Here is a 25,085-nt window from a genome sequence, read left to right on the forward strand (position 1 = left end):
AATAAGTGCACTACTTTATGTATTAGTGTTGACAGAATTCTAATGAAATAAGGAATTGTATCCCAATTGCTCATAATACAATTTAGCCACATCTTGTTTCCCTGTGCAACTTCTAATATTAAGAGTACCCCAATAGGTGGGAGGGCAATCCATGTTTTTGTCATGGCGGTGTACATTGCCTTAACTTATCATGAAAGTCTTACTTTTGAAAACGCTTGCTGTTTATAGCTCTGCCAATAGTCATTATTACCAATAATCAATTAAAATATTATTTTATCAACCTAACTAATTGACAGACTGACCAACGGGATTTGTTTAGCTAAATGTAGAAAGAGGGTCCATATAATCCCAATATGGGAAAATGTTCTAGCTTGCATAAATATTCTCAATTAAAGATCAATCACCTACAACTCAATAAACAAGCAGGTTCATAAATCTCCTGCTCAGGCTGTATTGAGCAATATTTCACATATTTACACCACCATCATTAGACTTCAGAAATGTAAAAAGAAAAGAACCATCTGAATTAAATTCATTTATAGCTTTAATATTGGTATCAAAACGTTTTCATAAATAATAATTAGTATTGTACCAAATGCCCTTGTATACATATAAAGCAATACACCAGTTCATTTATCTACAGGAGTCATAATTGTTGTTAGGAGGAAGTTTATTGGGAGAAAACATAAATTCCATATGTAAGCGCGAAGGCGGGGGAAGGGGCGGAGGCAGGGAGCAAGCAAGAGGAAAGACAAATGGCGCTGAAGGCTGGCGGTTCGCGCATGAACGCAAGCTTGTCGACAGCCAGCAGCACTTTGAAAACTCACTTACTAAAGTCTCTCCGAGCAGCGCATGCGTGCTGACTCAGCAAGACCTAAAAACACATCATAATGAAAAGGAGAAAAAATGAAAGGGAAAGACAACAAGAAGAACATACCCAAACATAAGCCCCCCCTTATTTATTCCGGTTTTAAATACATTCATCAGTTCCAATCCTATGGGTCCAGTGTTCTCGCCTCTCTGGCTGTTGCATAACTGCGATTCAAACCCCAAATGTTTTTGGATTGACTCTGAGGTGGAAATAGTTCGCTAAATAGTTCTGTTTGTGTGTTACAGGACACCATATGTTTATCCCAGTTGGCTTTAGTGGGGACCGGGCCTCTGGACCAGCTCATCCCAACTCGGCGTTTTGCTAGCAGTAGTCCCATATCCACTAGGCCTCTAACCTCTATCGGCAGCCGTTTTGAGTAGCCCAGCAGTGCAAGCATTGGCTCCGGGTTATCGTCATTCCAATTATTTCACCTCATTTCCTAAATATTAGTTGCCAGTAGTGGGCTATCTCCGGGCAAAACCAGGCCAAGTGCAGAAACCCCACTGGGGTAATTTTACATATTTCACATTCTCCTGTGTCCCGCAGCCCATTTCGGTGCAAACGTTCTGGGGTATAATAAACCCTAATGAGGAATTTAAATTGGATTAACCTATGTCGCCCAGTCAGTGAGATTCGCTTCGTGGTCTCGCTGCAGTATCTCCAGACTTTGCCATCTTTATTCTCCCCAATTCACTCTGCCACTTCCGTCTGGCTTTTGTGTAATGGTTTTTATAGTAGTCCAATGTGATGCTATATATGTTTGGGTTTAAAGTTACTACGGCAACTTATTTCCTCACTCGGGTCGTGGTACCCAAGTTATTATGATGTTGGCTTGAGTTAACATTTGTAGACTTTTGAGGCATAATGCCCGACTAGTGTGAGTAGATTAATTCCATAATTTTCGATTTCAGCTTGTTTGCTATTTCTTTGGCCAGGATTTTTGTCTCACAGTTGAGCAGTGATATGGGGTGACATGATGTGCATGAATCTCTAGGGTTACCCTCTTAATGGATCTGAAAGGTCGACCCCTCTGACAAGTCTGCTGACATTTTCTCATTTTCATGTACATATAGGAGCATTTAATCATCAATCTGTCCATTTTTGTGTGAAACTCCCACCTGGACCTGGCATATTTTCTGACTGAAGTTGTGTTATTGCCGGTGGAGCAATCAGCGGTAAACTATAGCAGTCCCTGTAGGTCTACACAGGGCTAGAAAAATCCAAAAATGTTTACTAGCAGGTCTAGTAACTTTAATAATCTACTCTACCTAACTGTAATGTATTTGACCCTTGAACTGATCTCAAACTGTGTTATTCTAGGCAAATATGGAGCCGTCTTTTTCTTTATTATCACATAAGAGAGCACCTTAAAATATGCAAGTTCACTAATTCTGCTGTACAAAATACCTCTTTATTTACTAGACTAAATGTTTGCTCCATGTAACAAGAACTGAGCCCATATATAGGGTACACATGATCCCTGGTTTGCCTCTTAGTTCACTAATAGCATTGTCATCTGGGCAGGAGCAGTAATATTTTGCAGTTCATGTTTAAAAAATCACTTTTCATAAATATATTACCAAAGCATGATGTGGTAGTGCACTCTCATTTATAGATAGCATATTTTCCATTGCAATAGCCACAAAACTTTTCCTCTAACATGTAGTTTTACTGATAATAGTGCATAAACAATGTTTGGAAATTGGGTTTCAGCATAAATATTTAAAATTTGCACATCACCAACTAAAAGTTTCTAATTTGTTTTGATTCTATAAAAATAATTTTTTTGCACCACAGAATTACAAAATTGGGTCTTCATAACTAGTGAAATATATTTGAAATGGTGGAACAGTTCACTTAGCTATTTCAGAGTTGTGTTAAAAAAACTGACATCTTACAGCCTTTCATTTAACATGCTATGCACAGTTCAGTTGTCACATAGTTCACTTTACAAAATTAACTTTCTAACTTTAGTCACAGAAAGAAAACTAAATTTAGGAAGTTTCAAGACAATGTGACACTTGATCTCTCGCTCTCTCTCTTTGAAAGCCAGCTAATGTGACAAGATAACAAGATTCAAATGCATTTTTATTGCTCTTTCACATTGTGAGCAACAAAGATTCCTTTAAATTGTATTATCTTGTCACATTTGCTCTGCTTTCAGAGACAGAGGTCAAAAGTCAATTCTCTTCCTACATTTACTTTTTATTCTGTGACTGAAGTTAAGAGGATTTTCAACTCGCCAGAAAGGGCAGGCGAGTAGTCCCTAAAAATAGCTTCTCCTGAATAAATCTTGCTCGACAATGGGAGTGGTGGAGTGGATTTTGCAAGCACTGCTACAGATGTTTTAGATCTATGAAAATATTGCCAGCAGTCTGCAACTACTTTGGCCAACGCCAGGTCTCCAGAACTAAAGCTTCCCCATACCTAGTGATTTCTTGTATGTGCTGTAGTCTCTTCTCGCACTGTTCGGACAGGAGTTTCCCTGCTTTGTCTTATGTCTCATACAGTTTCCTCTGCTCACCTAAATAGTATTTCTCACAAAGAGTAATGGGATGCTGCCACAAATTAAATAACCAAGGTAAACCAAGGACAAATGGACAGAACAAACGAGAAGGGAATCTTTTCTTTTAAAGACGAGAACCCTCACTCACCCGAAGGTGATGCGCTTCATCATTGGGTCCCCTCTTGCACACGGCAAACGCAAGGTATACAGTGTGGGCTGTAACTCTCAGAAAAGGAGGAGAGGAGCGTGAGGTGTTTTATAAGGATACCAATTTAGGCAGTGGGAGTGAGGGGCAGAGTGCAAATAAAGAAAAAAGTGTATTAAAACTAGCTACTGGGTGACAGAAATCAATGTAATAAATGTCCCCATAGGCTAGGGTTAAAAAGGAAGTGATAAAGGGCTGAAATAATGTCCTAATCGTCAATGGTCAACATGTTTCTGCCAGATGACTACAAGTTCGCGGCATTCATCCGGACCTCCAACGTTGTCACTCTGCTACAAAATAAGTGAAAAATACAATAAAAACCATACTTAATGTTATGGTGGTTTTTGACAAAGGCACCAGCTGCAGTCCGGTCCAGTGTCTATGGAAATCAAACATGAATAACAAATTCCTTATCAATACCAACCATTTTTAACGCCCTTCAAAACACCACACATGTGATACCAAACTACACACGTGAGTTGAAACAACCAGATAGAACGTCTGGATGGACATCAAATAACTCACCTAGCGGGTAATTTTACCCGCTAGGTAATCTGTGATCTGAGGCAACACTTCCATAAAAGTGGAGGTAAATTAAAATTACCCGCTAGGTGAGTTATTTGATTTCCATCCAGACGTTCTATCTGGTTGTTTCAACTCATGTGTGTAGTTTGGTATCACGTGTGTGGTGTTTTGAAGGGAGTTAACAATGGTTGGAATTGATAATGAATTTGTTATTCATGTTTGATTTCCATAGACACTGGACCGGACTGCAGCTGGTGCCTTTGTCAAAAACCACCATAACATTAAGTATGATTTTTATTGTATTTTTCACTTATTTTGTAGCAGAGTGACAACGTTGGAGGTCCTGATGAATGCCGCGAACTTGTAGTCATCTGGCAGAAACATGTTGACCATTGACGATTAGGACATTATTTCAGTCCTTTATCACTTCCTTTTTAACCCTAGCCTATGAGGACATTTATTAAATTGATTTCTGTCACCCAGTAGCTAGTTGTAATACATTTGTTCTTTATTTGCACTCTGCCCCTCACTCCCACTGCCTAAATTGGTATCCTTATAGAACACCTCACGCTCCTCGCCTCCTTTTCTGAGAGTTGTAGCCCACACTGTATACCTTGCGGTTGCAGTGTGCAAGAGGGGACCCAATGATGAAGCATGTCACCTTCGGGTGAGTGAGGGTTCTTGTCTTTAAAATAAAAGATTCCCTTCTCGTTTGTTCTGTCCATTTGTCCTTGGTTTACCTTGGTTATTTAATTTGTGGCAGCATCCCATTACTTTTTGTGAGAAATATAGGTCGGAGTGGTGATGTGGATGCGCTTATTCACTCCAATTGCCATGAACCCTCTAGTATGATGTACACCTAAATAGTATGCCTTCACTGCATTAGTGGTCATTCATTTATAGTCTTCTTTCTTTGCAAGTACTGTCTCTTAAGCCCATCTGTGCTATGTGTACTCTGTACTCTTTTCTTTTAAGTGTAATATATCTTGCTGCAATGTGGCTGTATGTCTGTCCCTTTCTCTGATGTCTCCCACCTTTTCAGAAATCAGCCTCACCTTTATTACTGCCTTATAGGGCTCCCAAAATGTCTCGGCCCTTTCACCTGAACCTTTATTGTTGGACTAGTAATGTTTTATTACTGTGATTCATTTTTTCACCACTTTCGGTTTTGAGAGGCGCAATGATGACATTCTCCAATCTCCCACCTGTTTCTTTTTATGTGATGTGTAAATAGTGTTACTACAAGTGGGGAATGATTTGCCTTGCCCCATTCTAGCTATTTTGCATTTGGGAAGCTGTTGATAATGGAGTGAAAAAATAATCAGTTCTTGAGTAACAATTATGGGATTCTGATAAACAGAAGAACCATTGCTCAGTGTTGTACATTGGCCGCGTACACCCATAACATGAGTTATTGCCTAATATATTTTGTGTCATATCCGTCTTTTTTTAGGCACTAAATCTATCTTGTTTTGGGCCCATAATAAGATTAAAGTGTCTTCCCAGTAGTATTATTGCTTGTGATAAGTTCACCAAATTTTGCTTAATGTTGTATCCTGTTGTTCTGTAGTCCTGCTGACAGAAATACATTTATAAGGAGTATCTCCCTATCGGTATCACTGTACCTTCCTGCTGTGTCTGTCCATGTTTATTTCAGATGGAATGTTACAGTTTAAAAAAAAAAAACTATGAGCACCTCTCCTACAGACCCAGTGGAGTACATGGAAATGGCTCAGGCTTTTGTATTTCCCTCTGCCTATAAACTGGCATTGGTTACCCTTTAAGTGTGTTCATTGGATCAATATTGTGTCAGGCCTTTTTAATTGGATAATGTTTTACATAATAGGACCCTGCTGTTTTTGCTGCCTAGCTCCCTTGATATTCCACATCAGGGTCTCGGTCATTGTGTTAGGTTGTGCCTAGTCTATGAGTTCACCCTGTTGGCTATTTGGTATTATGGAATCTAACTGTTTGTCATGGCAATATCGCATTTGGTCATGTCTTAAACCAACAAGATAAAATAACCCCAAGCCCCCCTCCCCATAATCATGCAATGGACTTACAACGCCCCCCTTCACCCTCCCCATGCATGATTTGCCATTCCCAGACTATACAAGTGTAGTTCAATAAAGTGTTGAGGGTTGGGTTTCTTACTTGCCCTTCAGCGAAGCCCATGACGCTCAGGTTATTCTCGTGGGCACTCAATTCCTCATCTTCAACCCTATGTTCTAAAATCCTGCCCGACAATTTTAGTTGGTTAACAGTAGCTTAGACTGTTAGAGGATCTTTTGGCATTGGGATGCGATTTTCAAGCTCTGTAATTCTTTCAGCGGCCTTGGAATCAGTCTTGCCTTAGTAGTAATACATTCTGACTAACCTCTTCAATTTTCGTCTCTAGGGCAGTGTTTCAGATTGTATCTTAAGTTCCATACCTCCGTTTAATTGGCACTTTTCCTGTTTTATTCTTAGCTTTCACTGTATATTTAGTGGTGTTTTCTTGCACATTTTCTAGTTCTTTTCTTATTTTGTCCAGCCTCAATTTGTCTGGAATTTTCTTGTTTTTCGTTACTTAGCTAGTATTTTCTTCTTTTCTCTGGTTCTGTGTATTTGTTCCTTTCTTTAGTTGCTAATTTTGATAGCTAAGATGTATTTATTAGACGTACACATAATTATTTTGAATTTTTGACAAGAATTGACGGTTTTTCGTGGGGTAAGGCATCAAGTCACTGAACATGTCTTTTTCCTTGAGCAGAAGTAATCTCAAAGTGGTCTGTCATTAATAGCCTCTTGTTATTATAAAGTAACTAACTTTTGTTATGGTCCACTGATGAGCACTTTGTGTCACAGTCACTGGTTTGTGCACCCCTATCAGTATTACTAGGGATTTTATTGTTTCATTTTCTATTTTTTTCCGTGCAACATGGAACGAGTCAATTAAAACAAAATTGTAAACCCAATTTTAGTGACCTGTTGTGTGCCCGTTCCCATTTACCTCATGACTTTATCGGAGTATTTTTTCATTGTTCGATTGGGGGGAGGGGGGAGGGGGGGGAGGGGTGCGCGATAGGGGGAGGTGGAGAATGTCTAGCTTCTGAAGTGGTTTTACAGTCTGAGCATTTTGGCTAGAGTGAGAGCAATTATCCATATCAGGAATCTAACTTAAGCAGCTTTTGACATCACTTATAGAACTGGGCATTGTGCTGTGACATCATTTGAGGAACCTGATGTGTGCAATGACATTAACTGACTTCATTACAAAAACCTGATGTTCGACAGCGAAATCACTGCGAGAGCTTGATGTAAACTTGTTACATCACTCCAGAGACTGACCATTTACCTTAGATATCACTGCAGAAACCTGATGTCTGACAGTAACATCACTTCTCGAACCTGCTGTCTGCCTATGAAGTCACTCCAGGAACCTGACATCAATGGCTGTGACTTCACTCTTGGAACCTGGTGCCCAAAGGGCAGTGACATCTCACCGGGAACCATGCATCTGACTTTGACATGATAGCTTAAACCTAATATTAAACAGGGACTTCTCCATGAATTTGCTGTCGCTCCACGTTGCTGGATTTCCTACAGACATTACTCTGCAAATCTAAAAGTTGATTGACATTTTTCCAGATTCCTTGATTTCAAATTGGGTAAATTGCAGAACCCATTGTCGGAATGATGTCACTGCAATATCTGGGGTGGGGATCGGACAGTGACCTCACATTAGGAACTAGAAAACTGACTGTACCCTCACTGTAGAAAACTGTGAACCTGGAAAGGGCTAATTGTAAACTAAATAATTGAAGAACAATGATAATATTCAATTTTAGTTGGGCCATCCAACCCAGGCACTTGTGTTTTTTGCACTGATTTACACATGCACTACTTTTAATCTTCAGAAAAAAATCATACAGTCTATAACTAAACTCTCTTTTAAGAAAAAATGAAAAGGCAACAGGAACAAGAGGGAAAGGATTAGTACCAATAGCAGATGCTGTTATTGTCCGATTTGATATCAAGACTGGTTAGAAATCTCTAAATTGGATAGAAATGCAGTCTGTGCTGGGGTCCAGCTTTTTGTCAGTGATATGATTGGCTGCCTAACACTCGCATTCTCTTCTCCCCAAGATTCTTCACCATGGAAAGGCAAAGGCGGAGGCAGGAAATTGAAAAGGGGCTGCAGTTTATACAGTAAGTAGGCTGTATCTCATAGATTCTGAGCTTTGGCTGTGTTTGTTGTCTCTGTAATAGAGGGACCTCCAACGTTTTCTGTAGTGAGAGCTGCTTCTGATCAGTGAAAATCATTGTGAGCTATTGAAGGCTAAACAACTTGTGCATTGTTACCAGACGCCCCCACACCCAGCTTAATTGGCTTTAAGCCTTATGTCCATATAGCCAGATGCCATGGTTAGAACAAAATACTTTGACTAGGACCTCTATGACAGGGCTGTCGTGTGTCGGAGATAGCTTGGTCTTTGGGAATGTATGAACATGTGTGCATATGAATGGGATCTATATGTACAGGTGACAGAGAGACTGTATGACGTACTTATGGCACAGGACATACCTTTCTCAATATGTGGCACCATTACATGTATAAGACAGATGGAAGAAATTTAAACTGCAGAAAGATTTTCTGCAGCCGTGTTCAGAGAATAAAACCTTTTTCTGCACTTTAAATTTCTCCAACTTTGACGATATTTTTCTCTTATAAATATGGCACTGTATCGTCAAAGTTAAACTGAAGTGTTAACTTTGTTTATGTGGATTCCATAACACCCATCATTTAAAATTTCTCTCATTTCCAAATGTCACATTCACAAGCACCAGGCATCTTGCTCTCAGTAGCCTGTAGACATGGTGACATATTTATGTCAGAAAAATACATTTATTTGAATGGGAGGAATTTTAAGCAAATAAACATGCTTCATAAAACATTAAGAGGTATTTATCTCAATTGAAAGTGGAGGAATACATTAATACTTAATGTTTCATAGAAAAAGTTTTCTTCCCTTTCAATTTCCCCTATTTGAAAAACATGACTATTTTTCAGTTATAAATATGGCACAGTGTCTACTGGCCACTGAGAGCAAGAGGCGCCCTGTTTGTAAAAGTAACACTTTGAAATGAGTTCATCATTAAGGTAACTTTTCATTTCGATTTCTCCCATTCAAAAGCAGTCCGAAACATCATTATTGAGACTTTTACTCCAGAGTTAAATACTTCAGTTCTTCACTTCTGTGATCCATCCTGGCCCATAAATCTGAATGAGCACTGCTCATTACCATGCTATCTGCAGCCTGATGTCAATGTAAAATAAACACAGCCTTTCCTTAACATTAAAAGAAAAATGTGTCCCCGTGTTTATTTAAAAATGAACTCAAAGGTGCAAGCTACTTCGAAGGTGTCTGGGAGCTACTGGTTGGAGACACCTGCTGTAATAGCTTTCTCTTACAGAGGAGGGTTAGAGAAATTGTCTCTGCTAAGATCAGTAATGTCACCTCTCAAGCGTCACAGAATATTGCAAACTTCCTCTTAATGTGTATGTTCACTAGCTCAGTGGGCGATGGGCTAGCCTAATTTGTTGTCAATAATGTTCGCAATCTACCTCCTTATTTTAACAGATCCACCGTTCCTTACCCTGGGAGCCAGGACGAATATGAGGTACAAAAATGTTCTATATTGTTTTCCTCACTTTTCTGCCCTGACAGTTCTGATTTCAATAGAGGTCATACCCAGCACTGCTGCCGTGCAGTGGGGTGAGCATGAAAGTTTCTACAATTCCTGGTGGAAGTGTTCTCCGCTTTATCAGTGGATGGGATGCTCATAAGCGACCCTGAGGGAGGGGCCTGCACTGTATCATTGTCGAAAGCCGCCTGAAGCAGAGTGAGCTTATTAAATTCTGCAATTCCAGGAGAGGGATTGCTCTTCTGCACAGCACCCGAAGGAAGAGACATGGCCAAAACCGCTTCCACATCTCTGGAAGGAGTGTTGTGACCTGTTCCTCCATACTGCACCTGTGCGTTCCCTTCATTATACTTGCTATCCTGGCCATAGTGTTCAATGGCTACCTTGCTGTGCTCCGCATCGCTTTCCTTCCTCTGTTGTAATTCTCTGTTTGTCGGTTCTCCATTGCAGGACTTTCTCCACAAGTTGGTCCGGAATCTTTTTGCCGAGGGCAATGACCTGTACCGGGAGGGGGACCTTCAGCTGGCCCTAGGCCAGTATACTGAGGGGCTCAATGTGTCTGAGTATGGCACCTCAGATGGGGTAACTATGGCCCAGGAGCTTGACTGCAAGCTGTACGTCAACCGCGCTGCCTGCTACTTCAACATGGTAAGCTTTTTGATTAATACAAGTTGTAGTACTTTGCAGCCAGACCTCATTAATGCTATTATGTTGAATTTGGAAAGCCTAAGACTTAAACCATGATAGATTTTGGATGCCATTGTAGAGCACAAATGTAGTTCATCAATGTGCCCATTCTGGATTGGTGTAGCACTGTAGAGTTCAAGGAAATGCACCCGTGGGATTATGATGGTTTGGGTGAGTCACTGTAAGGTGGTATGAAAGCACATCACCACTCCTAAGTGCAGTGGAAGGTCATCAGTGTGGCTGTGATAGATTTGGGCAGCCATTGTAGAGTTTATTGAAAATCCATCATTGTTCCATGATTGATTGGGGAAACTTCAAAGGATTCAATACTAAGCCTAGCAGAGCATCTGGGTTGGGGATCATTCATAATGTGTATTAGGAAATTAATCTGTCTGACTACACCTCTCTTCCCTGCTGATCTGTGCACACTGCGATTCTCATCATCTACGAGCCAGGTACCATGCAGCTGCTATTGAGATCCAGTGCAGAGTGGATACCAGGGAGACTTTAGTACAGCTCCAGTACTGAAGTTTCTCCATCTTTCCAACTGAAAGTATATTGTGTCAGATTCTTCCTGAGCTATGTTTGTAGAGGCATTCCATCAAACAGACTAAACATGTTGGTGTTTAACCATCCACCCTTATCATAGAACTCTCAGTCTGCTAACAGTGGTATGTAGCATTTGCAGAATTTTAAACATCAAATTAAGGCCTACAGCTACGTGTTCTTGCAGCTTGAGGTCTGTTCTAGCCTTGCGTGGGCTGCACTTCCATGCTTTCTAGTACTTGGATGAGGATTTTTTTGTGAGTTAATAAAAAAATAGAGAACACACATCCCATTTAAATGTATTTAGGGATCAATCGCCTTACGTTTTATGGAAAAACATATTCTGCCTTCCCTGTGGGTACTGGTGAGTCTAAGGACACTCTTTGTTTGAGGGAGTGATGAATCATTTGCCTAATGGCTGAACAATTACTCATGCAGGAGCTGTACGAGAAGGCGCTTGAGGACTGTGAGATAGCGCTGCACTTCGACAAGGACAACATGCGGGCACTCTTCCGCAAGGCGAGGACTCTCTACCAGCTGGGGCGCCACAAGGAAGCCAACGAGTGCAACCGTCACTGCCTTCTGTCGCATCCCAATGTAAGAGGCTTTCTGGCTGGCCCTACAAATTATGCTTTTTTCTCATTGTTTTAAAAAATAGCTTGTTTGACGGTTCTTTATAGATTTAATAGTAATCTTAATTTTTTTTAGGTAATTTATTAATTGTTTTATGCAATGTTTGTAAATGTGCTTTTATGACTTAATTGCCGAATAAAGCTTGAAAAAAAAAAAAGAGGCTTTCTGGGTTGTCATGAGAGTTCGTAGTTTGTTTGCTCTTCAAGCAGTCTCAGTGTTTAACAAATGCTCAACCTAGACTTGTCACTGTCACACAGTGTGGTTTATTTTGCTGTCAAGCAAGCACGGCATCTCGCTGTCAGTCAGCAAGTAAACAAGGCACCTCCCTGGCATTTAGCCAGAGCAGCTTGTTTTTGTCCAGTTAGATGCCTCACTGTGGCCCAGTAATGGCACCTCTCTGATGCATAGAAGTCTGTTATCAGTCTAGGATTTTCATTAGACTTTCACAACTCTTTTTGTTCTTCAGGATGAAAGTGTGACCAGCCTGGGCCAGGAGCTGTCGCAGAAACTGGGCCTCCGGGTGCGCAAGGCATACAAGAGACCAAAGGTATTTGTGTGCATCTGGGAGGAGGGATCACTGTTGGGCAAGGATGGGTGTGTTGAAGGTGGGATCACTAGTAATGCGAGGTGCACATGTGAGAGAACGAAGCACTGATGGACATGTGTATTCGAGAAAAGATCACTGATGCACATGAGTGTTGTTATTGTTTAGGATGGGTAGAGTCGGGGGAAAGCTGGAAAATAACATTTTTTATTTTAAAGTGGAGGGAAAAGCATGTTTGTTAGAAAAACTCCAAAATCTTTACTGTATTTCCCTGCCCTCAATCCCTTCAGCATCCCACCTCTGAAAAGGGGTTCTGCCATTACTACCTGCCTCCCCAATGTACACATTGTCCCCTGCTCAGAACATGAAGTAGGGGGTGGTGGAAAAGTGAGGGATGCTTCAGCATTCCCTTAGAGCTGGATATTGTGGAGTATTAGCCTTTGAGGGAAAGTGCTCCGCAGAGGGTGAAAATGCAGGCAGAGCACCCTCTTTTGCCAGAGCAACTGAAGGTAGGTTGAACAGGCCTGTCTCAGCTAGAGGGGCTGTTCCAATGGATATCTGTTCTCATATGGGCAGCGGACAAAATCTTGGGTTTTATTGACCCTGAACGTGCTTCAAACTTCTGTTGACTGAACAGCAGCTTTCTAAATCCAGCCCACTGTGTGGAAGTGAGGAAGGATATTGGAGCAAATAGTATGTCTGTAGAACCACTGCTTTCTCACAGAAGATTTAGGAATAAGGGGCCTCCTTTATACTGAGATGTTATTGTTATTTTGCATTTAAGTGCCACACAGTCTGTAGTTTGTTGGTTATGATTTCAGGGTTCTCTATTGCCTCTTAAGGGGTTATTTTGTAAGTTCCTGTTGGCCTCGATTTGGCAGTATAGTACTATATGGGAATTCATGTTGGCCTCACTGTTGTTGCTATTTTTGGGGGAATATTTTATTGGTTTTAATACCATTTTAAAACACAACATCGCCCTCATGATGGACAGTTACAGTACAAATTATTTCAATCTTTTGCTGTACATTTACAGTTATTGGTTGTCACATGAAAGTAAGCTCCTTTCTATAGATTATGTATTTCGATAGGTCTGTCTCCCTTCTGAGCAGCAGGTCTATCTATTATGCTGCCTCATGTAATATTTTGGAGTTCCTTTGACCTCTGTGGCAGTCTAGTTCCATTGCCTTTCAGTGTGAGTCCAGTGCAGGTTTGGTTTCCCTTTAGCCACTTTTTAGGTGTTCGATTGTCATTTGTGGCACTCAAATGTCTTTTGACTCTCTGCTGAGTTGGTCTTCCTTTGTTCTCTCTGGTTGCTGGTTCTGGCTCACTTTGTCTTCTTTGATGGTTAGGATATTCTGTCTGGTGACTCAAAAAATGTTGTGGTCTCACTTATGTTTGTGTGTTTGTGTTTTGCAGCCAGACTTGGAGAGCTTTAATGTGCTTAGCAATGGCACCTCCAGTGGCTCTTCCAACCAGGTAAGGACACCTTAAGATGTTTTCAGTCAAGTAGGGCACCCAGTGGCTTTCCCAATTTAAATGAACCTCAGGGTTCCTCTTCCACCCTATATGACACCTAGTGGGTCTTTAAATGTGGTAGGGTCAGTGAGTAGTTTGTCCAAGTACTTAAGGACTTACAGCTAACCTTCCAACAAGGACATCGAATTGCACCATCAGTTAGATAAGGGTGCTACTGCCACTCACAACTGACTGTGGTACATAAATGATGCACTGGAGCTCTTCTTTTCTCTCCCTGTGTGTGGGCAGCATGGGCATACATTCTCCCCTTCTTACTTCTTTCTCTGTCCTCTACCCCAGTCTCTCTCCTTCCTGTTATTTGTCACCCCTAAATATGCCCTTCTAAAGTCTTCCTATTTTTGTTGCAGATCACATCCAATGGGCTTGGATCCATCGATGATATTGAAATAGGTAAAATGTTCATAAAATCCAGCACACGGTACAAAGCCTGACTCCTTCTGTGGTGTGGTGAATGGGTTTAGAGAACTGGCGCTCAGATGCACAGCTTTAATATCCTTAACTGATGTCAGCAGATTGTATTGAAGACAATAAGCCTATCACCACTAGAGCTGGTGGGTTCTTTGGGAGAGTGGGGAGAGCGTCATGTGGATACAGAGTCTGTCACCTCTACGGCTGGTGGATTTGAGGTCAATAAAGCTTGTCTCCTCCAGGGCTGGGAGGCTCAGGGAATTGGCACCAAGCAGGTCCCCTCAAAAGTCATGATGGTTCAGGAAGGTGAAACTGGTCCAAAGACCATTTCAGGTCCAGGGATTTATTGACTCAGGACCAGAACATGATGCTTATACCTGCCGGGATGAAGGTCACTCATACATCAGGGGACAGTGCCAGGTACAGGAATGATAAAGGAGATTATAATTCATGATTGGGGAAACTGGGTACACATCAATGCTAATTTTGAATAATGTGATATGGTTAAATGTCTGTGAATTGCGTATGTTGAAAAGTAAAGTACATGCACTGATGCACATTAGTGTGAGAGATGGAGAGGAAGTGGAATTGTCCTGTGTCTAATAGAACGTGGCATATATCATACAGTTCGTCATATGGAAGAAATAAGGTGATATTTCTGGAGAAATAAAGTAGAGGTGAAGTCATACCAAGGTCAAAAGGTCTTCTCATAGCAGTCCTGATGAAAACAAAGCTGAGGCCCCTTTAACTAAAAGGTCAAGGGACTTGTTGAACCTATGCAAGAATGGACGCTAACAGCAGTGAGAGAAAGCACGACTGAAACTGATGAAGAGTGCACATGTCAAATTGCAACCAACAAATTAAAGCAGAATAAAGGAGCTGGGACAAGGAGAGCCAAACTATACTCTTCTGCATAGGGAGCAAGCGCAAGACAGAAAAACCTGACCACAGCTTAAGCACAACCCCTGATCAGGAGTACTGTTGGTCAAGCTTGGTTTTTAGATGGGGTAACAAAGATATAGACTCTGGACAGGATTACTGTGAACATAGCACAATCCTAGATCAGGTTTGTTGTTCGAGCAGCATTGGCTCAAGGCCCGATAGTGCCAGAGTGCTAGGATTCGGGTGCAGGCTCTGATCTGGTTGGCTGTTTTCACAGTTGGTGCTCAGTACTATATAGCACAGCCAGCTGTTCAGGACAGAGATGCACCATTCTACTGTGGCAAGATGGCGCTGGTTGAAGATCAGGACTGAGTTTCTGCTTAGAAAACACTATGTTGGCTAAGGATAGTACACGCTCGGGAAAGTGCTGGAGCTCATAGTCGACACTAAGCGTAGGAACAGATAATGGTAGCGAGGAGTGAGCTTAAAAAATGCTGCAAGCAAAGCACACAAAACTAAATTAGAGACTCGTTACATGCACACCCAGAGACAGTACTCCAGTAGAGCAGTTCAGCTACTGAAGTAAATGGACAGCAGGAGACTGCTATGCAGAAAACGTAGACTAACAAATGCAGCACTCAAGAGAGGTTTCAAGTTGTAAATGCCTCATTTGCTAGACTGAGCACTGCCGAAGACTGAGCACAGTAAAGGGTGCTATCAAGAACAGCCAGATGAGTGAATGTAGCAGGTGGGACTACACCACATCAGAGATTCCTGACTTCTAGGCAATAAAAGGCATTGGAATACTGGAGGATATTAGAACCCTTTTGCTGCATTACTGCTGCACAGCATCAAAGACATGGAAAAAACTGCTAAGAGCTTAGTCTTGTATTATACAGTGACCATAATGCAAGTGCCTGATGTGAGGCTAGTAGGACCAGTTCATATAATGGTTTTAATTCTAGAATTGTCCAGGAAGGTGAACTACAAAATACTGGAGCAAATTATGAGTTGAAGAGTACAAGTCATAGTACAGTCTGGATTCCTGACGATCACCAATAAGCATTGTTTGGTGGTGGATTTGCAGATTTCTGGCTCTGGTCTATTGGGATGGTTTCAGGTGCTGAAAGGGATAAGTGGCTTCTGGATGCCACCGGCTTGTGTACTGATTCTTCTCATTTCTAGTCCCTTCAGGACATCTGTTGTTGGCTTCTTAGTCTCTGACTTTCAAAGCCTCCCTCCCATATTGCTCTGCTTCTTTTTGCCTTGCAGATTTTCCTCAGGACTTGAAGTGCATCCCAGCCCCCGTGGCCACCTCTATCCCAGTTAGCGATGCTTCTGCCCCCCAACCCAAGAGCTCTCCATCATCGGTGGGGCCACTGTCTGTCGATCAGCATGTCTCTGTGCCGGTACCCGAGAGTGTGGACGATTTCCCTGATGATGTCTTGGGTGGTGACGAGCTGGACTCCATCTTGGATTCTATCTCTGAGACACCAGCAATGGTGAGTTATTCTTCTTTGACAAATAAAAGTGTGACTCAATTGATAATGCAAGCACTTTGGTCTGAAGATCCAGAGCTCTCCATGTCCCAGCCTTTTGATGTGCCTGCTTTGTGCAGTGTGCCTTAGAAATGATGTCTTGTGCTTCTTCCTAAATGCCAGGATACCTTGTGCAGGAGATGTTTTTTTAGGAGCAAGAACTTTACTTTCCGATAGATAATTCTACTGGAGATTCCTCACCTTTTGAATCTTCACATGTGCCAGACTGGATTTGTAAAAGCTTCAATGTTGCCAACCATTGGTAGGTGGCACCATCAGCCTCCATTGCAACTCAGTCCTGCTCCAATACAGAGCCACCTATAAGCGTCATCCTGCTGTGTTCTTTTTTTTCTGCACCATTCAATGCGATCCATTGCTCCACTTCTCCAATTTCCGTTTGATTTTGAGCACAAAAATGTTATAAAAAACATGTAATGGCATTGTTCTCACCAAAGACTACTGTTTTCAAACCATTCCATACATGTAAGATGTCAGTCATCCACACAATGTCTGTCTGTTGTGTTTAGGGGCCAGACATAACTCTTAAGTCCTGCTGCAAATGCTCCATTATGCACTGAAGACAATGAAGGAGAGGGAAGCTAAACTTTACATTGTTGAACACATGTAACAAGTTTCCATTCCAGGTAATCCTCTTCAGGTAAGTCAAAGTCGAAATGCAAGACTTCCAAACAGTCACAAGAAGTATAAGCAAGACTACTCAAATTCTAGACGTTCCCTGTCACAGGAGAGGACGCATATTTGCCATCCAATGGACCAGACTCTGGTTTTAATCTTCCTCCCCTGAGCCGGTCTGCACCAGTGTTTTCCAGGCCATATCCGAATCTGCAGCACTTTGCAGCTTTCAAAGTAGCCATGCTGGAAATCTTCAGTCTGACTTCCGCTACCTCAGGTGCACCTTTCAACAACCTCTGATCCTTCGAGACCCCAGTCACACTTAGGTCCTTCAGTGACCTGCTTAGAATCTGCCCAATCCACCTTCTGCACCATACCACACCTCTGCTTTTTTTATTTTTTTATATATTTTTATTATATAACACACACACAAAAAAAAATCTGCAGTTGTTTTATCAAACATGAGGAACAGACCAATGGCCATCAGCGGTACAGAAGGCAATACACAACTCAGCATCTTGCATGATGGTAGGTCTAGGGCGAAGGGGGATCATCACTTGCAGGGGTTAAGGGTGGCTGACCAATATCTCCACGGTGGGAGTTCCACAAGCCACTAATGAGGTTGACATCTATAGCCACAGTGTCCAGAGAAGTTTTGACCCCGGTAATGGCAGCCATAACATCTTTGAGAGAGATTTCTTGCTCCTCCTCACCCGGACCTCCGGAGCTTGAATGCCTGGACTCACGGGTCTGTTGTGTGTCTTTAGGGACAGTATAGCGATCCAGTTTGTTTGATTGTGTGTTCTTGGGTCCCTGCGGTCCCGTGGTCTTGACGCGATCCATCGCGGCCCGCTCCAGCATACACCAACCAGCCAGCTCCAGAGGGGTGTCGGGGATTCGCCGGGAATGGCGCAAAGCTGTTCAACACGGGCACACTGGGGCGGCCTGGGCGATGCAAGACGAGGATGGACGACACTGTTTGGAATGCACCCCCACCAATAGCCACCGCACGGCCCGTGCACCCACCTGGCAAGTTACCCTGCGTTTCGCTTCTCCACCTGCACGCCCTGTCTGGCTCGGTCCTCCTCACTGCCCCCGGCCTGGCTGATCTTGGACGCCGAAGTCTTCTGCTCCGTTATGTATCCTCCTGTGGGGGACACGGGAGCGCGCTCCCGTCTATGCACTGGGTCCGGGACAGCCGCCAGCCCGGGCCGGAAGGAAGCAGACTCAGCATGCCTCTCCACTGGACCCGGGCAGTGTTGCGCACCTTTAGGGTGAAAAGGGGGGGAGGTGCCCCCAACACGGGCCCCACCCCTTCCCCCGGCCCCAGTCCAGCCGAGCTCGCTTCGTATCCCCAGTGCAAGCAGCACCACCAATCCTGCTGGTAACACACGAGTAGCACTCCCGGCCCTATTTGGCTGCACCAGTATCGTGGCTCCTCCGGAACCCACAGCCCGGAACCCACAGTCCAGTAACAGTGGGGGGGGGGGGGGGGGGGGGGGGAGTGGATAGTCTGAACAGGGTGTGTCCCGGGTCAGGGCTTACTAGTCCAGTGCTCCGCAGCCCATTGATCACATAGGCAGAGCACAGACGTGCTCCAGGTCCATGCTTCGCCCCCACACTGAAAGAGCTCCACCACTCACCGGGGGGTGCAGGCAGCAGGGGGCGCGGGTCCAAAAAGTTCAAACTGCCCCCAGTTCTCCCGGGGGCAGACAGGTCCACATCTGTGGCAGTAACGGTGGGAGGCCGATCAAGCCAGGGACGCGAGGCCGCCATCTTGCATATCTCGGCCGGCGCGTCCTGCATCACCTCTGCAGCTTGATTCTCCCCTCCACTGGAGCTCCGACGTGGCTCCAAGTTCTCCTCCGCCGCCGCCTCCGTGTACACACACATCAGCCTCCGCTGCGACCGCCACCGCGGGTGCACCCGCCTCCAACCGCTGGGTCACCGCCGGATCCCGTGCGGAGCTCCACAGTCAGCCGGGCCCAGCACTGTGGGTCGCGGCTTCAGCCCTTGCTGCGGTCCGTTGGTCCGGAGGCGATTCCTCCGCCACAGGGCACCTCTCGAGCACCGGAAAAGGCGGGATGGGCTCCGCTCAGGTTCCGATGCTTGAAATTGTTGCTGGGCAAAGCGGATCTACATTCAGGATAGTCGCGGGCTGGGTGAGTGGACGGAGCCCCCTCACAGCGCGGCCACCCTCAGTTTGCGCTTGGCCCACACCTCTGCTTTACTGCAAGCTTCAACAGTTGTCCTCACACCGGCTCCAGCAGAGTGCATCCCAAATTCACTGGGGCCGGCCATGAATATGGATCCTTTGTCCATCCTATATCGCACTGTACCATGACTAAAGTGCAGCCCTGTGTTGAAGCTGAATCCCCGGATGTTCTGCTTTAACAATGTCAGCTGTTCTCCATAATGGAAGCCATCAACAGTTCTGATTCTGATAAAAGTCAGATGCCTCAGATGGCCCCACATGAAAAGGATGATGATGAGAACTCAGAAAACTAATTTATATTGATGCTGGTATTTACCCAGATTTACAGCTACTCTGTGTTCTTGACACCTCTCCTCAGTCAGCTCTTGGCTCCACATGGTAGTCCTACTGAGGACAGTACGTTACAGAAGTCGTTTACAGAGTTGGATGTGCTGCACCTTCCTCTTCCATCACAGGAGACAAAGCAATTGTACTCAAAGAAATCCTCTTGTTGGGTTTCCTTTGCTTCTGTCACGGCAGGTTGGTTTAAGTCCTTTTTGGCCCTGACCATTGGTTGCTGATTGCCAGACGTCATAGAGCAGCACCTGGAGACTCACAGTTTACATTGCAACGCCCAGCTCCTGAATGTTTTGTGGTGGCACAGGCCTTTACTTGTAAGGTCCGTTTTAGTTAATTCCCTTTTTACTCTTCTGGAGATGGACTAATGAGTAGATTGATGCCATGGTAAAAAAAGTATTTTTCTCTGTCAATGTGGCTCTGTGTTCTTTGAATGCTGCTCACCGCCTGCCTCACTATTGTCATACCTTTTTAAACATGGCACAGGAGGTCCTACCTACGTTACTGGAAGATCTCCACATGCTTCCGCAGACTGTACAAGATGGGCAGGATCAAACTAAGAAAATCGTGTGGTCTTGCCTTGATTCCTCAGATTTGTTGTCTGTGCCATTGTGAACTTCTGTTATCCTCCACAGACATGGCTAGATATGCTGTGTAGGATTTTCTGGATACATCCAGGCTTCCTTTTGTAAATGAATTTATTACTCATTTTATAAAGTACATAAGAGTAAGTAAAAATAAATCACATGAATGCAGCTATATAGCTAAGAAGTATTACAGCCATTATTTGTAGTTCTACGTAAAAATGATATTCTGCACATTTCTCAGTCTGCACAGATGTCCATTTTTACTCTTGTATATCCTCTGGACCATTAACGTTTGTGTTGAACTATCCCTCCTGTATCCAACTCACCCTTCTTTGAGACTGGGAGTTCTCACTTGTAGGAAGCTGGCTCTTTATATGGTATACCAAAAAGAGGTATACCGTGCAAAAAGTCCAGGTATTCCCTTATGAGTGGACAGGGGCTTGTTCTAGCTATCCCAAGGTGCTCTCTTAGGGAGTAGTGTGGTCGAGCAGCCCTAGGCTTATGAGAGAGGAGTGTCAGACATCTGCAAATACACACACACTATATAAATGGTATGGAGGACTCAATAAGGAGATCCACACCAATCTATAAAAATAACACATAGCTTTATATATATTTAGGCACAAGAATCATTACGATCAGGTAAGTACGTTTTGCAAGAGAAATGCTTTTTGGTTTATAAAGTCGACACTTGGTGGAATTTTCATAGGCGGCAAAGGTATTCCATGGAGGGAAAACATACAAGTTCTCTACCGTGACTTACAAGACCAGTCATCAGGACTTAAGGTGAGTCAACGCAGCATCAGCAGCTCACCTCTAGCGGCACTAGGGCGGCCGGGTGCAGTGGTGCTAAACAGTGTCAGTGCCCAATGTTAGTCTATAGGGATCAGTCCGGTCGGAAAGCATCTGCAGGTTTGAACTGTGAGACCACTCAGGCTGAACCAACAGGTGGGCTCCGGTCTTGCGATGCTCGTGGAGGTGGAGACACCTTTGGTCCTTTTCACCAAGGGGTAGCAGCGTCGGGTACAGAAGTACTTTGAGGCATTGGGTTTTCGTCACCAGAGATATTCGCGGTAGAGGGGGACTGCACACAGAGGCTGCAAGGGGCGTCAAGAAGTCCATATTGGGTGAATCCAATCTGGGCTTCATCTCTAAAGGGCTGGGGGACTACGCTGGCATGGTTGGCCCTGTTCAACTCTGGCTTGGAGCGACAGGTGCAGTAGTGCTGGCCAGTGTCTGGTTTTTGTGGTCTGGTGTCCTCACAGTTCTTTCTTGGGTGCCTGCAGGATGCAGGGGAACAGCTCCACTGCTCCACAGGAGTTCCTGAGTCTTTGGAGAAGGAGAAGTGCTGGGGGTCCTCCCAGTCTTTAGAAGCACAGCAGCTTGCAGGGTGAGATTACTTTGGTGCAATTGGCGTGAATAGACGCCAAGTTAGTTGCTTCTTCCTCAGTTCTTGCTCTTCACAGCGCTTCACTGTGGTCAGCAGGATCTGATTTCCTGGTGCCAGGGGCTCCCCTAAATACTAGATTTAGGGGTGTTGGGGCAGGTTAGTAGCCAATGGGATACTTACCGCTCTGGTCACTATACCCCCTATATGACAAGTTCCTAAGTTTGTGATTAAACAAAGAGGACTAGCTTGTTTAATCACATATAAACCCTCGGGGACTCGGACTAGCTAACTAGTCCTCTCTCTCCCTCTTGTTACACGCAAGTTCCTAAGTTTGCCATCACGAAGATGGGAGACTCTGAAATTTTGCATTCACTTCAGGTAGCCCACTTTAGGGGTGGAACTAGCCTGAAGGTGAATGCGCCTCTCTGACTACTAATTTTTCTGCCTTGTCCAGGTGCCAAATAGACCCTTGTCAAGGGGGTTTGGCCTCCTCTCCCGTGAGAGAAACCAGATTTGCATACCAAAGGCAGTGGGCACTTTGAAGCTCCCTGCCTTGAAATGCTAATTCGCATGTCATCCTTTTGTAGGGGGTGTAAACACTCTCTGCCCAAACAGGCTTTATTTTGGATCTCCTGAAAGCAAAGGCCCTCAATCCTGGGGGTCAGGAACTCGTCTGGCGTGGCAGGCTGGCTGGGACCAGCCCGTCAGCACACCAGTAGTTGGTAGGTTTTCAAGCGGCACCTCTAAGGTGCTCTTTGGGTACCTGTATTAATACATCTATCCCTGGAATCGGCGTGGGCTTACTGATATAAGATGGTTAATACCATACATCTTTGGTTGCAGTGAAACCATCATGTAGCTGGGGAACTCGTTTTCACCAGTGTCCAGCACGTGGGCTTAAAACAGCTTCCCTGGTCACTTGTACGGACAGTAATAGAACTGACCAGCACAGGGGCATCTCTGCTCAGGCAGATATGCCCACACACGTAGTCTAGTGCACCCTGCCTTAGGGCTGTAAGGCCTGCTGTATAGGTGACTTTCCTATACTACATGCAGTGTCTGTTGGCATGGCACACAGGGTGTGTGTCATGTCGTGTTTTCACATTTTTCTGCACCAAGACACTCAGCCTGCAATGGAAGTCTGCATGAGCTTGGTGAGGGGACCCTTAGTGTGGCACAATTCGTGCTGCAGCCCTTGAGGACTCTCTTTAGCCTCCTTGCCCTAGGCACCAGGGGTACCATGCACAGGGAGTGCTAAAAGGCATTGCCAATTTAGTAAACAATTGTGCAGTTTTGTCAATGAGATCTGGCACAGGGGACCAGGTTAACAGGAATCCAGTGCACTTCCAGTCATGATCGCATCAAATACCAGTTAAAAAGTGAGGATGACCATATCAAAAAGGAGCGCTTTACTACATCACTCTTTCAAAATTTCTCCTCTATCTTACACTTCATGGGGTAGTCCCGGTTACTGATGACCTATCAGTGTGCTCCTCAGCCTGCAAAAGGCCATCTGCTGTGTACTTCGCCAATAAACTAATAATTTCCACCAATACATCAAGGTCTTCCTCAGCATTCTAATTCGTTCGTGCTTCTGTCATACATCACTCTTCAGCAATTGCCCACCCTGACATGTCTTATCCAAGTCTTGATCCTAGTTGCCATAGGGGAGAACCAATGCGTGTCTATCCTTCTCTTAGCTCGAAGCAGCCCCAGTGCTGCAAATCTAATATGGATTTTCTTCCGCTTTGTTGTCGTTGGTATTCTTCCTAGTTGGCAATATTTATTATGACTTCCATCTTCAAACTAGTTACAAGGCAAAGTTTTTAGCCTCTATTAACTTCCAGTCATCTGCCACAAATCGACAAGTCCAGGTCATGCGAAAAAAAAGAGGCAGCCACATTACAGCATCTTTGGCAGACCCAGATCTGGTCTGGTATATTCTGTTAAGTCTCTATGGTGTACGGTAGGTACGGTGTAAATAATGAAAGTGTGACAATTTGAACCTGGCAGTAGTGACAGTGTCCTTTAATCCTGCAATGAGTGTACGTACTATCCCATTCACGCTCAGTCAGGGGCTCCTGTAAGTAGGCCTGCCACAAAAGTCTTGCCTTTAGTGCCATTCTTTTCCTATCACTTTTCAAAAACTACGCATAGGTGCAAGACCAAGTCCTTGCTCAGTCCAGCATCCAACAACCCCTCCAGAGTTTTGGATAGCTCTGGTGAAGTAAGAAAATCCATCCAGAATCTCTCCTGCACCATTTTTGTCAGCTTGGCAAATAGGAGAAATTGGCCTAGAACCAGGTCAAATGTCTGCTGGACTTCTTGAAAAGTAATAAATGCCTCTCCTGGACAAAAATCTCCTACTGTTTGCAACCTCCCCTTTGCCACCTCCTCATGCACATGCCCTGTTGTATTTGTCTGACAGGTAGCAGCCTCCAGATATACAGATGCCTGACAAATGGTGAGGGCTTCAAACCTCTTCTAATTTGTGAATCCCAAGAAGCGGAAAGCTGTTTCACTACATGTGGACTGAGCTTCGGAGTGTGTGCTCCTCTCATAAGGTATACAGGGAGATCATCCTCATCTACAGTGCCAGCCAGAGGTTTCTTTTCCCAACAGTCCTCTTTATTAAACGGCTTTACTGTGTGCTGTAACTGTGCTGCCATCATTTAGTGAATCTGCAGATTGGATAGCACAAGGCCCCCATCTTAGCCTGTCCAATTTTGTTATCAAATGTACTCCACTTCTCTTGTCAGACCATTTTAGGCCTAACGGCTATAGCGGTCGACCTCAAAGCTGGAGAACTGGATTTGAGTCTTGGCAGGGACAATCAACATCCTCATGCCTAACAAATTGAATGTGTCTGTCTGCACTGCAACTGGTGCTCACGTTAAGCGCTCCGATACCTCAGGGTCGAGTTTGCACTATATAAAACTCCCCCTCCCCCCAAAAATGTAAGAGATCAAAGAGCTGTTCAATTCCCTGGAGGTGGACACCCAGATTGGATGCACAGTATTCTATAGGATGTAATAGGCACCAATAGAGAAGTACCATATTACTAATCGCTATTATGCCCATAACCGACACCAGCAGCGTATTCCAGAACTTTTCTGACGATTACAGCCCTTGTATAACCCTTCCGATATTTTATGCATACCGTTTTTCAGGAGTATGTGCTATCTGGATTTCCAAGTAGTAGAATCTATTCAACTCAGAAGGCACTCCCACATCCAGTAGGTCTGCTAACCTTCTTACAACAAGATTTGCTAAGAGGAAGAGAACTGTCCTGTGTTTATTTATATAAAAGCCCGATGCCTGTCCAAATTTATTCAAAGCTTGTAGCAGTATT

General features: G+C 44.0%; 1 protein-coding gene across 1 annotated transcript in view; it reads left to right on the forward strand.

The window, feature by feature from the left end:
* ZC3H7B (zinc finger CCCH-type containing 7B) overlaps window positions 1-25,085 on the forward strand; it is a 174,061-nt gene that overhangs the window by 38,306 nt on the left and 110,670 nt on the right. The window contains exons 2-9 of the mRNA XM_085601200.1: window positions 8,236-8,298; window positions 9,732-9,771; window positions 10,246-10,443; window positions 11,467-11,625; window positions 12,128-12,208; window positions 13,625-13,684; window positions 14,092-14,134; window positions 16,307-16,536. Coding sequence (XP_085457326.1) covers window positions 8,246-8,298; window positions 9,732-9,771; window positions 10,246-10,443; window positions 11,467-11,625; window positions 12,128-12,208; window positions 13,625-13,684; window positions 14,092-14,134; window positions 16,307-16,536 — 864 coding nt within the window. The 5' untranslated portion in view covers window positions 8,236-8,245. The remainder of the gene's footprint in view (window positions 1-8,235; window positions 8,299-9,731; window positions 9,772-10,245; window positions 10,444-11,466; window positions 11,626-12,127; window positions 12,209-13,624; window positions 13,685-14,091; window positions 14,135-16,306; window positions 16,537-25,085) is intronic.

The sequence above is a fragment of the Triturus cristatus genome, chromosome 4_2 (assembly GCF_964204655.1).
Source record: "Triturus cristatus chromosome 4_2, aTriCri1.1, whole genome shotgun sequence".
NCBI classification, from domain to species: Eukaryota; Metazoa; Chordata; class Amphibia; order Caudata; family Salamandridae; genus Triturus; species Triturus cristatus.